Raw genomic sequence first — 13,992 nt, 5'->3', positions numbered from 1 at the left:
ATGTGCGCCTGCTGTCGCCCCTCTGCTGCTGCTTCCTCCTATTATTTCCCAGCTCCCCCACCCATCTGCCTACTGAGTCACATTCTCTAAAAAAGATTTGTTCATTAAATTCTCGCCAGAGTAGCCACGAGAGGGGCTGTTTGCCCAGTTTATCTCTTTAATTGCTCTTGGGAGATCAGAACTCTATTATCATAAAGAGCACACACAAAAAGTACAGTTTAACCATTTGGATGTTTTCTTAGCTATGCCATGTATTATATCATGTTGGATGACACGCTAGAAGGGAAAGCTGAGATAACCCAGGGGCCGATTAAGTTGCTTGCTGTGTCCAATGTTTAAAAGTTGTAAATCTGCGTTCTTAAAAATTGTTTATTTTCAGATTACAAAAAACAATGAACAAGGGTTCATAACAACAAAGTTCATCCCAATCAGTGAAATCAACATGTACAATGTCCTGTAATAAACATTGCAAGTTTTATTCCAAAAGGTCTTGCCACATTTTTGTATGTGTTGATGGGGGACTTTTGTGCCCAGTATTTTTACATAATCCAATAAATGGTTGCCAATTTCTTATAGATTGAAAAGAGACAGGCATTCCCTCTTAGCTAAGAAACTGACATGCCAATTCAAAACTGCTAACAAAACTGACCGTATTCTAGTCGAGTGGCTCTCAAAACATTTTTCTCCGGGCCACACTATCAGAATAAAAATTAGCTCATGTCACGCCAATTTTTTATTGAAAAGAAAAAACATGGGAAAACAAAACAACAACAATGAACTCTTAGCAGTGCTGATTTATAAAATAGAACACAACTACCATGTAACATGATTATGGGATATCCAGAAAGTATAAAACAATGCAGCTACAGAAGAACATGAACCATTGCCAAAATACAAAATAGTTGTGTCCAGCACTCAGTTTGAACAGCGATTCTGGATCACAACGATGATTGTTCTCAGCATCATTTTTTTTAAATAAAAAATACATACAAACTATTTAAAAGGCAGGTACAAAATAAACATCCATGAGCCATCCAGTTCAATTGTTTTCACATTTAATAACCATAATACTTAAATAGAAAGTTGTGTGAATGCATGTCGATAATAATAAGAACAAATTCCCTGGAGAAATTATGCTTTCTAACTACTTTATGTCAGAGCTAAATTTTGAGACAAGCTATTAAAACTATTTTCCTAAGCAAATAAAGCATAATGAAAATGAAGAAAATAAAATAGCAACCGACCAAACTACTGCACCAAAGAAAATATAAATCCTATTGCCTGAACTGCATGGAGAGAGAGCCAAATTATTTGAGTGTACTTTGCACACATGCACTTACTGTTATCAGAGAAACAGAGAACTGCAGCGTTGGAAGGGTACTCCAAGGGCCACTTAGTCCAACCCCCAGCAATACAGATAGGCTTTCCCATATTTTGCATTTCAGCTGTACTTGACCCTTTGAAAGCTACAATCCTTAAAGGTCATACAATCTCCCAATTTGAACTGTGTGACTTACTTCTGAGTAAACATGCATAGACATACTCTGCAAACGCTGTTTCGTACAACTTGTGGAAGCAGCCAAGTGCTTGAGATAACACAAGCCACAAGTTAATAGTCTTCATTGCTTCATATACGCGGGCAGAAATGTTTTTAAGATGAGGATGCTACATTTATATTACACAAAATAATTGAAATAACACTTGACACAGCCTGATTCTATGCATGTCTCCTTCTATTCCAGTTCTTAAAATGTGACTGCTGCCCTGCAGTTGATAGAAAAAATGCTTTGGTCCTAAAATACACAAAACCACATAAAAAACTGTGCTTAAGTCAGCAGCCCATAAACACTTTGTATAAAAGGTAATGCTTTTTTTTAATGTAAAGGCAACCTGTAGAGCAAAGCAGCAAGGCATTTGATATTAAAAAGGGGATAAAATTGGGAAATTGCATAGGGCACCTACTTCTTCATAGTGGGAAATGTTCATTGTCTGCAAAATTGACTGCTAACATTTGGAAGCGGGTAAGCAAATAGAGAGTAATCCAGAATGTACTTTGGTAATAACTCTTTGATAAGCCCCCTTGGAGTCTTACACAGGTAATAATGCAAAGTTTCTGGCGTCACCGGCTTATACCACGATTGCCGTTCGGGGAACTGCACAAAAGAAGGCGCCCGAACTCTTCCTAGCACGTAATTGGCGTCCTCATTTAGTCTTTCGTAGGAGCCAATGAAATCGTACCTGACCGCGCAGGGCTGGCACAGGTTGTAGATGGGCATCCAGTGCTCATTCATCCTCTCCACGTCTTCATCTAAGAGGTACTGGATGAATTCGGAGAAGGTGACGTCGTCTCCGGCGCTTTGCCCAGGGTTCTTCCTGTACCGTTTCACTATTTCCACACCGTACCTTAACTGGTATTCTTTGATCTCCCCGAATTTATTCCTGTAAGCGGACAGCAGCCTCTCCATCGGGTCCCGGACGAAGATGAACTTGAAGTAGTGCTTGAGGCGGTAGCGGATCTCGTCGGGCTTCATGTCGCCAAGGAAAACCAGGTCCCTCCGGTGGTCCATCTTCAGCTGGGTGTTCACGTTCTCCAAGGTGCCACCCAGCACCTTCAGAATGCGCTTCCAGTTGGAGCAAGCCACCTTGGGCACGTAGCAGTACAGGAAGCGGTGCTTGTCGCTCACCAGGAGGTGCTTGAGCACCACGCGCCGCTGCGCTGCCGAGAGCTCCCACACGCTCCGAGGGGTGCCCGCTTGCCCGCATGCGGCGCGGATGGTCCGGTTGCGGATGTCGTGTATCACCTGCGCAGCCACGTCCTCCTCCTCCTTCGCCACCCCCACGCTGCCACCACGCCTTGCCGGCAGCTCTCCGCGGGCAGGGTGCATGGGCAGGGGCTTCACCTCCGCCAGGATGCCCTTCTCGATCATCAGGAGCAGGCTGCTCGATGCCACAATCACACCAAACATCAGCATGGAAGGCAGGAGCTGGCGGGGGCCGCTGCTCCGCGGTCGGGCCCTGGGAGTGGCCCCCGCGGGTGCTGAGGGGCATGGAGACATGGCCTGCTGCGTGGCTTCGGGCCAGAGGGGCTGGTGGATGGGCCGGGCTGGCCCTGCCGGCAGCCGCCTGCTTCGCTTCTTTTTGCAGATCAGCTGGGGCTGCAGCTGTCAGCCTGCCCAGGGCTGGTCAAGGATGGCAGGACCTGCCCCCTGCAGCTCTGCCTTTCTCTTTGGTGTCTTCCGGGAGCTCTGGAGGTGGGTGCTGGGCGAGGAGAGCCAGTGCTGCTGCCGGAGGAGGAACCCCTAGCCTTGCAAACTGGAAACACAAGGGTTAATACCACAGAGCAGCCTTTCCCAAACTTGCTTCCTCTCCCCACCAGGAAGCAGATGTTGCCCATCATCTCTGACCTGTCTGTGGGGCCAGGGCTGCTGGGAGCTGTAGTCCAACAAGCCTCAGAGGGGCGGAAAGGGGTGGGCAGTTTGGGAAGTGGCCTCACTGGCCACAGCCTGGAGGAAAAGCCGTCTGCAGTATCACTGGATGCTCTTAATCTCATTTTGAAAAGAGATTTCTGCAAAAAAACCCTCACCCCAATCTTTATACGCTACTATACTGAAATCTTCAAACGTTTCTTTGATTGTCCTTGATTGCCATCGTCTCCTGTCACACCAGGGTGGCGTGCTGCTTCCTTTGAGAACCCCTGCTCTAGTCTATTATGCCAGGATTCAACATTTAAACTCCATTGTTTCTGACACCTAGTAACTTTAATTCTCGCTGCTGTTAAAGACGAAGGAGAGCGGATCATTGTTCAATGATCTCTGGGTCTGGGTGACTTTAATCCCCAGCAATGCTAGTTCTGGTGTCACATCTATTTTTATACCACAAATTGAATTTATTTCACTGGGTACAGTGGACAAAAATAATCTTAATGACTCCACCATGCAACCACAGGTACCTTGGTTGTTACACCCCTCTAGCAGATTTGACTGACTGACTTGAATATGTTGAAGCGCTATCTATGATACCCATCTTTAAATATTTCAAGGGTTATCACATAGAAGAGGCAACAAGCTTGTTTTCTCCTGCTCTGGAGGGTAGGACTTGAACCATTGGATTCAAGTTACAAGAAAGGTGATTCCGACTAAACATTAGGAAGAAATTTCTGCAAGAATACTCATCGCAAAGTACTGGAAGACACAAGATCTACCCACCCTGGAAGAATGGCAGATGAAGGTGATGGACTATATGGAACTGGCAGAATCCGAGACCAGGGAGAAGAGTCGGTGGAAGAAGATTGGAAAAAGTTCAAAGATTATTTACAGAAACACTGTAAAATTAATGAATGTTAGAATGATGTTGGATAGAAACTAAGTGGTCTTTTGCTGTAATTCTATAAGGGAATATGAGAAAATGGTTATTAATAGGTAAAAATCCAATGTTACAATATTTTAAGATTGAAGATTAAGATGAATGAAGAGGGGAGGGATTTGCTGAATTAACAATTGGAACTGGAATACAGAAAAGGAAGGCGTGAGGAGGTCCGGGAAATAAGCAAATGAAAAATATGTGATAGAAAGATTGAACTGTTTTTTAACTATTTTTATTTTGTATTTTTCTTTTTTCTTTTTATTCTGTAATTTTTTGAAAATCTTAATAAATATCTTATAAAAAAAAATAAACATTAGGAAGAAATTTCTGTGACAGTAAGAGCTGTTTGACAGTAGAACAGTTTCCATCAGGAGGTTGAGGACTCTCTTCCTAGGAGGTTTTTAAACCGGTTGGATAGCCATCTGCTATTGGATGCTTTAGCTGAGATGCCAGCATTGTAAGGGGTTGGACCAGATAACTCTTCCAATTCTATAATTCTATGATTTTATGACTCTTGAGAGTGTCACGGCCTCCTCAGTACACACAAAGCACAATGGTGGGGGAGGAGCCCTAGTGGCTGGTCAGCAACGACATCACACTGGAGGGACCTGCGCAGTGATGTCACGGAGTGACATCATAAAGCTGGGAGGGGTGTTGGAAGCTCACAGCTGCTTCCTCCAGGAAGTCGCACAACATTTCCGGGACCACTTCAGCCTCTGAAGTCCCAAGGACTGTGTTGCGTTGATACATCGCTTTAGCCATTGCCTAGACAGGAGGATTGACTACAGAGAGCAAAAGGTATGTGCTTCAAGGCATAAGGATGCATGCATTACGTCTTTATATACAGTTCATTGATTGCACCAATTTGTTTAACAGGTGTATGGGGTGTTAGGGGAGGTGGCACTCAGCTCTCACCTGTGGTTCCTAGAAGCTGTCAGCATGTGACAGCAGCCACACCCCAGAAATAGCTTTGACTAGCTAGCTAAACCAGGGGAGGGTAGCTGAGGGAATTCCCTTTTCTTTGTAAAGAGAGCCAGTGTAGGGTATAAGAAGCTGCCTTACACTGAGCCAGACCACTGGTCCATCAAGCTCATTGTTGTCTACTCTGGCTGGCAGCTACTCTCTAGGATTTAAGGGATTGAGCTGTGGCCTTTCCCCCTGTGTTCACTGTGTTGGGCAGTGGGCAAAAGTATGTGCTCAACAAGATGCAGGGATGAGCCAACCTGCCCTTAGTTGGGAAACTGGCAAGGAGGCCTTAGGACCATTTTTCCAGCCCCCACAGCAATTTTCATTTTGTGTGTCAGGGCTAACGTCCCTTTCTCACTGCTAGGAAAGTATAGGAGAAAATGTCGGGACATTATTTTCCTTTCCTATCTCACCTTTTCCTCCAAGGAGATCAAGGTGGTAGATGTGGTTCTCTGCCTCTTCATTTAATCCCCAACAACCCTGGGAGGAAGGCTAGGCTGAGAGGCATGACTGGCCCCCACGGCCACCTTCAGTAAACTTCACGGCCGAGTGGGGATTTGAACCCTGGTCTCCCAGGTCCTGATCCGACACTCCGACCACTACCCCACGATGGATAATGAGAGGGCCTTCTTGGGAGTGGCACCCATCTTTTGGAACGCCCTCCCATCAGGATGTCAAGGAGATGAGTAACTGTGTGTAACCGTTAGAAGACATCTGAAGGCAGCTCTGTAGCCTAACATTGTAGAGTTGGGACCACAAGGGTCATCTAGTCCAACCCCCTGCAATGCAGGGGGGCTTGAACCTGAGATTGCTCAAGCAACTAAGCTATTCCCATATTTTATGCATGGAAGCCTTTTAATGTGTAGTGTTTTACAGTGGTCCCTTGGTTCTCAAACTTAATCCGTTCCAGAAGTCCGTTCCAAAACCAAAGCATTCTGAAACCAAGGTGCGCTTTCTCATAGAAAGTAATCAAAATGGATTAATCTGTTCCAGACTTTAAAAGACAACCCCTAATAAAACAGCAATTTAACATGAATTTTACTATCTAACGAGACCATTGATCCATAAAATGAAAGCAATAATCAATGTACTGTACTATAAAATAGACTGTATTGTAGATTATAGAAATTAAAATTATTTTTTACTTACGTGCACTGATGATAGTAATTGTTTGGAGGGGGGGTGGCTTTTATCCATTTCCGCAGTCACACAATCAATCAATCAATCAATCAATCAGTAGCTGAACTGGGTTCCACACAGTTACAAAAACAAAGTAACCAAAAAAGCCTTAAAAAGAAAAACGCTAAATAAATAGCAAAAACAAAAGCGCCAGACTTAATCTGTTCTGGAAGTCTGTTTGACTTCCGAAACGTTCAAAAACCAAGGCGCAGCTTCTGATTGGTGCAGGCACCCCGAAAACAATAGCCAACAGCCTCATTGGACGTTCGGCTTCCGAAAAACATTCAAAAACTAGAACACTTTCGGGTTCTTGGCATTTGAGTACCAAGGCATTTGAGAACAAAGGTACCACTGTATTTTGGTTTTTCTATATCTTGGATGCAGCCCAGAGTGGCTGGGGCAACCCAGTCAGATGGGCAGGTACAAATAATAACAATATTATTATTATTATTATTATTATTATTATTATTATTATTATTATTATTACTACTAGTACTAATAACTAGTACATTTCAAGGGGGCTCCTCCTTTTAAGACGTTACAGAAGAACGTAAGAAGAGCCTGCTGGATCAGGCCAATGCACTCACGGTTGCTAGCTAGACAGGAATCGCGCAAACGGGGCCCGAGTTCGAGGACGCGTTACGCTATGGGTCAACGTTTTTTTATTTCACAGACTTCTTCCGAGTGCTGGGCTCACCTCGATGGAGCCGGACATTCTCCAAAGCCACGCAGACATGAACCCGTGTGGCCGAGTCCCTGAGCCGGGGCCCCAGTCCCCAGCGCCTGTGGGCAAGGGGGTGCCCAGGATGGTCCAGGGCGGGCTGAGCACCCTGTACCTGCACTTTCTCTCCTTGCGGGTGGGGCTCCTGGACTGGTATTTCTGCTTCAAGCAAATCCAGTGGGACCTCCTGCGGTGGATCCACGCCTCCTTCGAACTGGCCACCGACTTCTTTTTCTGCTGGGCCCAAAACATCCTCTTGGCTTCCATGATGCTTCTGCTGCTGGCCTGGAGGGCTCGGGACGGAGCCAAGGAGCGCGGGTGGAGATCAGTGCTACGGGGCTTGGTGAGGGGGCCCCAAAGGAGGTTGGGTCCTGAGGAGGAGGAGGGCAGGGGAGCCGGGGCTGAATCCTGACCCTTCTATGTACTTGGAAGCCTTTATCAAAAGCAGCTTCTCCAGAGCCTCGCAGAGAGCGGCTTGCAGCAATAGCCAGTAATGGAAACATAGAGGTGAAGGAGGTGAGGGTTAAGGTGACTTCAGGCCTAGGTGGGGTAGAATTAGAAAGGGTCAATCTCGTCCAACCCTCTGTAATGGAGGAAAGATGCTCTCTGCCTTCAGACTTAGGACCCCATCCGCCCTCTCCACTTACAGCAGCATCGTGCGACTTTAAACAGGTAATGGCTTCTCACATAAGAACCCTGGGAAGTGCAGTTTCTTAATGGTGCTGAGGGTTGCTAGGAGACTCGGATTCCCCTTGTGGAGCCATAGTTTCTCAAGAGCGGTTTGACCGTTGCTGTTTTTCCTTTGGGAACCGTAGCTCTGTGAAGGGAATAGGGTCACCTCACGATTCTCAGCACCCTCGACAAAATGATGTGTCCTGGGATTCAGCATCCTTGACAAACTGTTTCCCATAATTCTTTATGGGGAGGGAAGCTGTGATTGTCTAAAATGTTATGATGCTGAAGGAGCGTGTCCACCCCCGTTGTTCAGCCTGGACAATGAGGTCCAGCTCTGAGGGCCTTCTGGTGGTTCCCTCACTGTGAGAAGAGAAGCTGCAGGGAACCAGGCAGAGGGCCTTCTTGGTAGCGGCACCCGCCCTGTGGAACGCCCTCCCATCAGAAGTCAAGGAAATAAACAATTAACTGACTTTTGTGTGGCGAGTTCCCGCCTTCCCCAGTGGAAATAAAGACACATGACATAATTATTAAGGTTAATGGGCTAAATAAGGCCACAACTTTATTGGTTACAGGTGATGAGCGGTATTGGCTTAGGCATTGGTCCTAAGCAACTATATCTGGCTTCAGCCCGTCCACTAGAAGTCTGGGAAGGGTTAACCACCAGTAGGGGGAGTCCTGCTGATGCACATCAATGCGGAACTCCCCCGGGGTCAGCGCTCGGGGGCATGCCTTAGGCCCTCACCTCCATAGGCTTCGGACAGGGTCACGACCCCCCCCCCCCCGGAATCCTTTATCGGACTACCCTTCAATATGCGGGGCAGGTGATGGGTGATGGCGCTTTCTCCCCTCTTCCATCTACAAAACAATACCAATGCCTAACCGCCAATACCAAGAAAGTTGTGACGATTTGCTACGAGGTAGGCGAAAACCAAGTGGCTGGTGCCAATTTACCAAGTGGAAAAATTCCTACCAGGCCCCTCAATGGCAACCAACCAAGGTCCCTAGCAAGGTCAAGGAACGAAAACCTTAAAGGGCGGGAGGGTGGGAAACAGGAACAGCTGGCAGGAGGGAAAAGAGGGAGATCCCCGGCCGCGGCTTCATTTAAATCGGGCAGGCCAAGTCACCCCGGCCAGCCAGTTGGGATTCCCCCAATCGAACGGGCTGGGCTCCAGTCCTGTGATCTTGGTGGGGCCGTGACACGCGCAATCCCACCTCTGCAGGGCAGAAGTGGCTTCAGAAGACATCTGAAGGCAGCCCTGTTTAGGGAGGTTTTTAATGTTTGATGCTTTATTGTATTTTTAATATCTGTTGGAATCTGCCCAGAGTGGCTGGAGAAACCCAGCCAGATGGGCGAGGTAAAAATTTTGTTGTTGTTGTTGTTAAATGGATAGTGCAGATGGGACCTTAAATTCTGAAAGTCCCAACACAAAAGGAAGAAGGAATTGGGGAGGGGGAGTAGGCCTGCCATGGCTGCAAGGAGGCTGGCCGTGGCTATAAATAGCCTCTGCAGAACTTGGAACTGCTGTGGGAAGGCCCACCATGGAATATGTCCTTTACAATTGGGGGGGGGGGGGAACGAGACTCTTGGCCCCCTGTAGATGGCCCCCCTGTTCTTAGATGTTCTTTCTGGTGGTGGTAGCAGCCAGGGAGCAAGCTCCCTCAATGCCGTTCTTTCTCTGGCTGATGGTTGATCCCGAGTTGGTTGTCCCCCACACCTCCCCACGTCCTGGGAAGCAGAGAGCTGGCCCCACATCGGCCCTAGATCACCAGGCAGAGACCAGACTCTGCTTCTCGTCTGATCTGCCATCCTAGAGCAACTTCTTCTTTTTCTCCGGCATAGCAAACTTAACTGCAGGAAGGAGTAAGGATTTCAATTTGGTAATTGCGTTTGTAGACAGAAGTACCCTTTTATGAGCTCTGCTGTTTAAAATTATTTTGATTAGCTTGCCATTTTAACGATTTTGGATGGTTTAAAATGGTGATTTATTGTATGCGGTTTGCCGCAATATTTATTATACATTTATTGCAATTATATCCCACTTTTCTCCCAAGGGAGCTCAAGGTGGCATACATGGTTCGCCTCGCACTACTCATTTAATCCCCAAAACAATCCTGTGTGGTAGGTTAGTTTGAGAGAGGCAGTGACTGGCCCCCAAGGTCACCCAGTGAACTTTATGGCTGAGAGGGGATTTGAACCCTGGTCTCCCAGGTCCTAGCCCGACACTCTTAACCACTACACCACATTGGCTCTGGTGGTGTATATAAATGAATGACTGAGTCAATGCCCGAGCTGTTCCTCCCAGCACTGCTGTTTGCCCTGCTGGGTGTGTATGGCATGTTGCTAGTCCCTAACGAGCCCTTGCCTTTTCCTTGCCAGGCTCCGAAGGGTCTGATCACTCGGGTTTTTTCCCTGCTGAATGCCTGCTGCCGGTACCTCGAGAGCCTTGTGGCTCAGATCATTTGGGGTCTGGCTTTCCGCTTGACTTGCCCCATCGTCTGCATCACCCAGGCCCTGGAAAGCACCTTTCAGCATGCTGTCGAAATAGCAAGCGAGGAGGAAGATGAAGATGAGGAAGAGACTGCGCTGGTGCCAATGCCATGCCGCGCCACCCTTCTCCCCAAGCAAGAGGAGCGGACCTAGCTGGCGTTCAATAAATGGCACTGGAAGCAAGCCTGGCTGTTTGCTTGATTCCTAGGAACGGTACGGTACGATATCTTTATTGTCATTGTCCCACGCAGAACAGTGACATTGAAAAACGACATAAAACATTCAAAACCCAACAAGCCTCCTATCCCCGCTATCCCAACCTGCTTAGCCCCCTAAAAACTATGATACCCATTTTTAAATACAATATACTCCCATACAGACTCCAGACTCCTTAAACATGCGTTTAAAACCAAAATCGCATTTGGGTAGAAACTGTTTCTCAGGTGGCTAGTCCTAGTCTTTATAGCCCTGCACCTTCTTCCAGAAGGCAGAAGCTGAAAGAAATCATTTCCAGGGTGCGCACTATCCTGCACTATGTCTGCAGCTTTCTTATGTCACCTGGAAGCATAGATTTGATTTAAGGTGGGAAGAGTGCACCCAATTATTCTCTCCGCAGTCTTTACAACCCTGGACAGCATTGGTTTTTCCCTGACCGTGCAGCTCCCAAACTACACACACAGACCATAAGTTAATACACCTTTGACATTCTCACTTCTCTTAATTTTGTAATGCAGTTCTGTAGCCAAAACACACACCCAAACATATACATGCTAGTCTGCCTTTTGACCAGGAGGGAGCGCCCTTGATCTACATTTCTGGATCATTCCCCAGCGCCAAAAGGCAAAACGTTGCTTCTTCAAGCAGTCTCTTGCAAGGGGCTTGTCTTGTGATCTTCTCCTGTCCTAACATTGATGGTTGATGATGCTGGCAGCACAGCAGGTTGGAACGAGAGTCGTGCCAAAATCTGCCCTTCGTTTTCTGAAAGCTCCCCCCGTCCCGCTGTGAAAGAGGCTCCCATTTTTATGTTTCATTCTCGGGGCGTGTTAGAATTTCAGTGGATGCAAAGTTTTGAGCTTACCTTACGGCTGCGGTATGTTCTGTGTTTCCTTTGCAGTAGGACATTTCTCCAGCAGTTTCCTGACCAACCACAGAATTGTAGAGTTTGAAGGAGCCACGAGGGTCATCTAACTCTTAACTGCCTGCAATGCCCGACATGGGACTCGAACCCATTACCTTGAGATTAAAAATCTCACGCTGTGCCCATGGACAAAATAAAAAATTCCTTCCAGTAGCACCTTAAAGACCAACTAAGTTAGTTCTTGGTATGAGCTTTCGTGTGCATGCACACTTCTTCAGATACACTGAAACAGAAGTTGCCAGATCCTTCTATATAGTGAGAAGGTGGGGGGGGGGGGGTATTACTCAGAAGGGTGGTGGGAATGGGAGATTGGCAGATAGCTGAGATGCGCCTGTTGACGACTCTTAATCTCCCATTCCCACCAGCCTTCTGAGTAATACCCCTCCCCACCTTCTCACTATATAGAAGGATCTGGCAACTTCTGTTTCAGTGTATCTGAAGAAGTGTGCATGCACACGAAAGCTCATACCAAGAACTAACTTAGTTGGTCTTTAAGGTGCTACTGGAAGGAATTTTTTATTTTGACTATGGCAGACCAACACGGCTACCTATCTGTAACTGTGCCCATGGAGCTTACCTTGTTTAGTAAAAAGGCTTTTCTCAAGATTTTGAAATCTACAACGGGCTCACATTTCAAAATTGGGCCTTTCATTGTATTCAATTTTAGTCAAATATTTATGAACCGCGCTTGTGTAAAAATGGCAGCGTGCTAGAAATTCAACACAAGACTTTTGAAATTTGTTTGGGAGTTCGTCTAAGTAAATCTACAAGACGGATGCATATAGCTGTGCCCCTATATAGCATGTTGGGTGAGAAACAATCCCGTGAGAGTATTTGGGAAACCTATGAAGATAATTTTGAAAAGGGTTCGGGGTGGCAAATTTGTTCCAGCTTTTAATTTTTGAAATTGAAAAAAAACTGTTTTTTTGTGTGGATATTTTTTTTTTAACAAACAGACATACCAATAGCGCCCCCTGGTGACCTGTGCGCCTCTTTGCACATTTCAGGGTGCAGGATTAATGCTCCTTGAAGAAAGCCGGTGGGTGAGTGAGCTCTGCGTTCCTTACAGCCAGAATCGCAGAAGCATGCAAGAAATGGAAATAATGTTCATCATCGTCCCTTTCCTTCCATACCATGGTCTGGCAGAGGGATAAACAGAGCCCTTACATCTCCCCCCCCCCTTTCAACAGCAGGGTTCAGCCCAGACTTTGAACATCATCCTGGCCCTGTGTTGTTGGATTGCCCAGACATCCTTCACGGCTGTCAGAGCCTCTGTTCTCCCGCTCTTAAAAACCATTACTTTAATAGCTTGTTTCACACGTTTAGCACTTTGTTTCCATTGCTAATTGAGTCGGCGGGTCCCCTTACAAGATCAACAGGCAGGGTCACCCTCCTTTGCATTCTCCACTTGCTGGCTGGACGAGGCCCGGACTCCTGGCTCGCCTCGCAAGCTGACATTCCTGAGCCGGTCCCTCTGACAGGCCAGGCCTTTTTTCGCTGAGAAATTCTCAAATTAGCTGGCGCTTTCCTAGACGCCGTGTTCCCAGGGGCTGGCGTTCGGCTCGGGCAGGCAACAGCTGTGCAAACAGCTCCGCTCACCTCTGGCGGGTGCCAGCTGGCGGGGAGTAACGCTCGGCACTGGGAAAGAGGGAGGGGGTGCCAGAGGCAAAGCTAGGACTTGAAGCCCAGATGCCCCATTGAGGTGCCTCTGGACTCAACCCCCACTCCCATTCCCTTTGGCGGCACCTGCGCAGCCTGACGCCAGCCCAGGCAGGTACAGGGCAAGTCGCGTTTTGCTCTGCAGTGGGGGCATCGAGGGGACTGGCTGAGCAGGGAGGGTGCTGGCTTGTTCAAACCGCTGCCCCATACTGGGATGCGGGACACCTGCAGCCTTCCAGATGTTTGCTGGATTCCAGCAGCCAGACTGATCAGAGATGGCGATGGGCAGTGCTTTATTTTTAAAGAAAAATGTGCCATACTTGGAACATGGGGGCAAAAGGTGCTGGTACAGTGGTACCTCGGGTTACAGATGCTTCAGGTTACAGACGCTTCAGGTTACAGACTCCGCTAACCCAGAAATAGTACCTCAGGTTAAGAACTTTGCTTCAGGATGAGAACAGAAATCGTGCTGCGGTGGCAGCAGAAGGCCCCGTTAGCTAAAGCAGTGCTTCAGGTTAAGAACAGTTTCAGGTTAAGTACAGATCTCCGTAATGAATTAAGTACTTAACTCGATGCACCACTGTACTGTGTACCCTTGAGTGCCTCCAGAAAAAAGCACTGGCAGTTGGGGAGTTGTGGTCACAGAGTTGTAGAACTGTCGAGTTGCAAGGGACCCCATGTGTCATCTAGTCCAACCCTCGGCGATGCAGGAATCGTAACGGAAGAATCCCTGGCAGATGGCCACCCAACCGCTCTTTAAAAAGCTCCAAGGAATCAGAGCCCACCACCATCCAAAGGAGGTTC

The 13,992-nt window shown here is 47.3% G+C and overlaps 2 protein-coding genes across 2 annotated transcripts; one reads left to right on the top strand and one right to left on the bottom strand.

Annotated features, from left to right (window-relative positions):
• Positions 1 to 351: 351 nt before the first annotated feature.
• Positions 352 to 4,127, bottom strand: CHST14 (carbohydrate sulfotransferase 14). Its single transcript, XM_083479390.1, has one exon. It carries the CDS (start codon positions 3,054 to 3,056, stop codon positions 1,983 to 1,985), a length of 1,074 nt encoding a protein of 357 aa, XP_083335516.1. The 5' UTR covers positions 3,057 to 4,127; the 3' UTR covers positions 352 to 1,982.
• Positions 4,128 to 4,928: 801 nt separating this feature from the next.
• TMEM270 (transmembrane protein 270) lies at positions 4,929 to 10,572 on the top strand. The gene is made up of 3 exons (XM_083479472.1): positions 4,929 to 5,160; positions 7,181 to 7,571; positions 10,281 to 10,572. Exons 2-3 carry the CDS (start codon positions 7,209 to 7,211, stop codon positions 10,542 to 10,544), a joined length of 627 nt encoding a protein of 208 aa, XP_083335598.1. The 5' UTR covers positions 4,929 to 5,160; positions 7,181 to 7,208; the 3' UTR covers positions 10,545 to 10,572.
• Positions 10,573 to 13,992: the final 3,420 nt, after the last annotated feature.

This window comes from Podarcis liolepis, assembly GCF_965112155.1.
Source record: "Podarcis liolepis genome assembly, chromosome: 16".
Classification (NCBI taxonomy): domain Eukaryota; kingdom Metazoa; phylum Chordata; class Lepidosauria; order Squamata; family Lacertidae; genus Podarcis; species Podarcis liolepis.
This window is presented reverse-complemented; position numbering and strand designations above follow the sequence as displayed.

Excerpts from the sequence above, each read along its gene's own strand:
- CHST14 (XM_083479390.1), bottom strand. The coding sequence starts at position 3,056 with ATGTCTCCATGCCCCTCAGCACCCGCGGGGGCCACTCCCAGGGCCCGA.
- TMEM270 (XM_083479472.1), top strand. The coding sequence starts at position 7,209 with ATGGAGCCGGACATTCTCCAAAGCCACGCAGACATGAACCCGTGTGGC. Across the intron at positions 7,572-10,280 it reads GATCAGTGCTACGGGGCTTG|GCTCCGAAGGGTCTGATCAC; the intron begins GTGAGGGGGCCC and ends TTTCCTTGCCAG.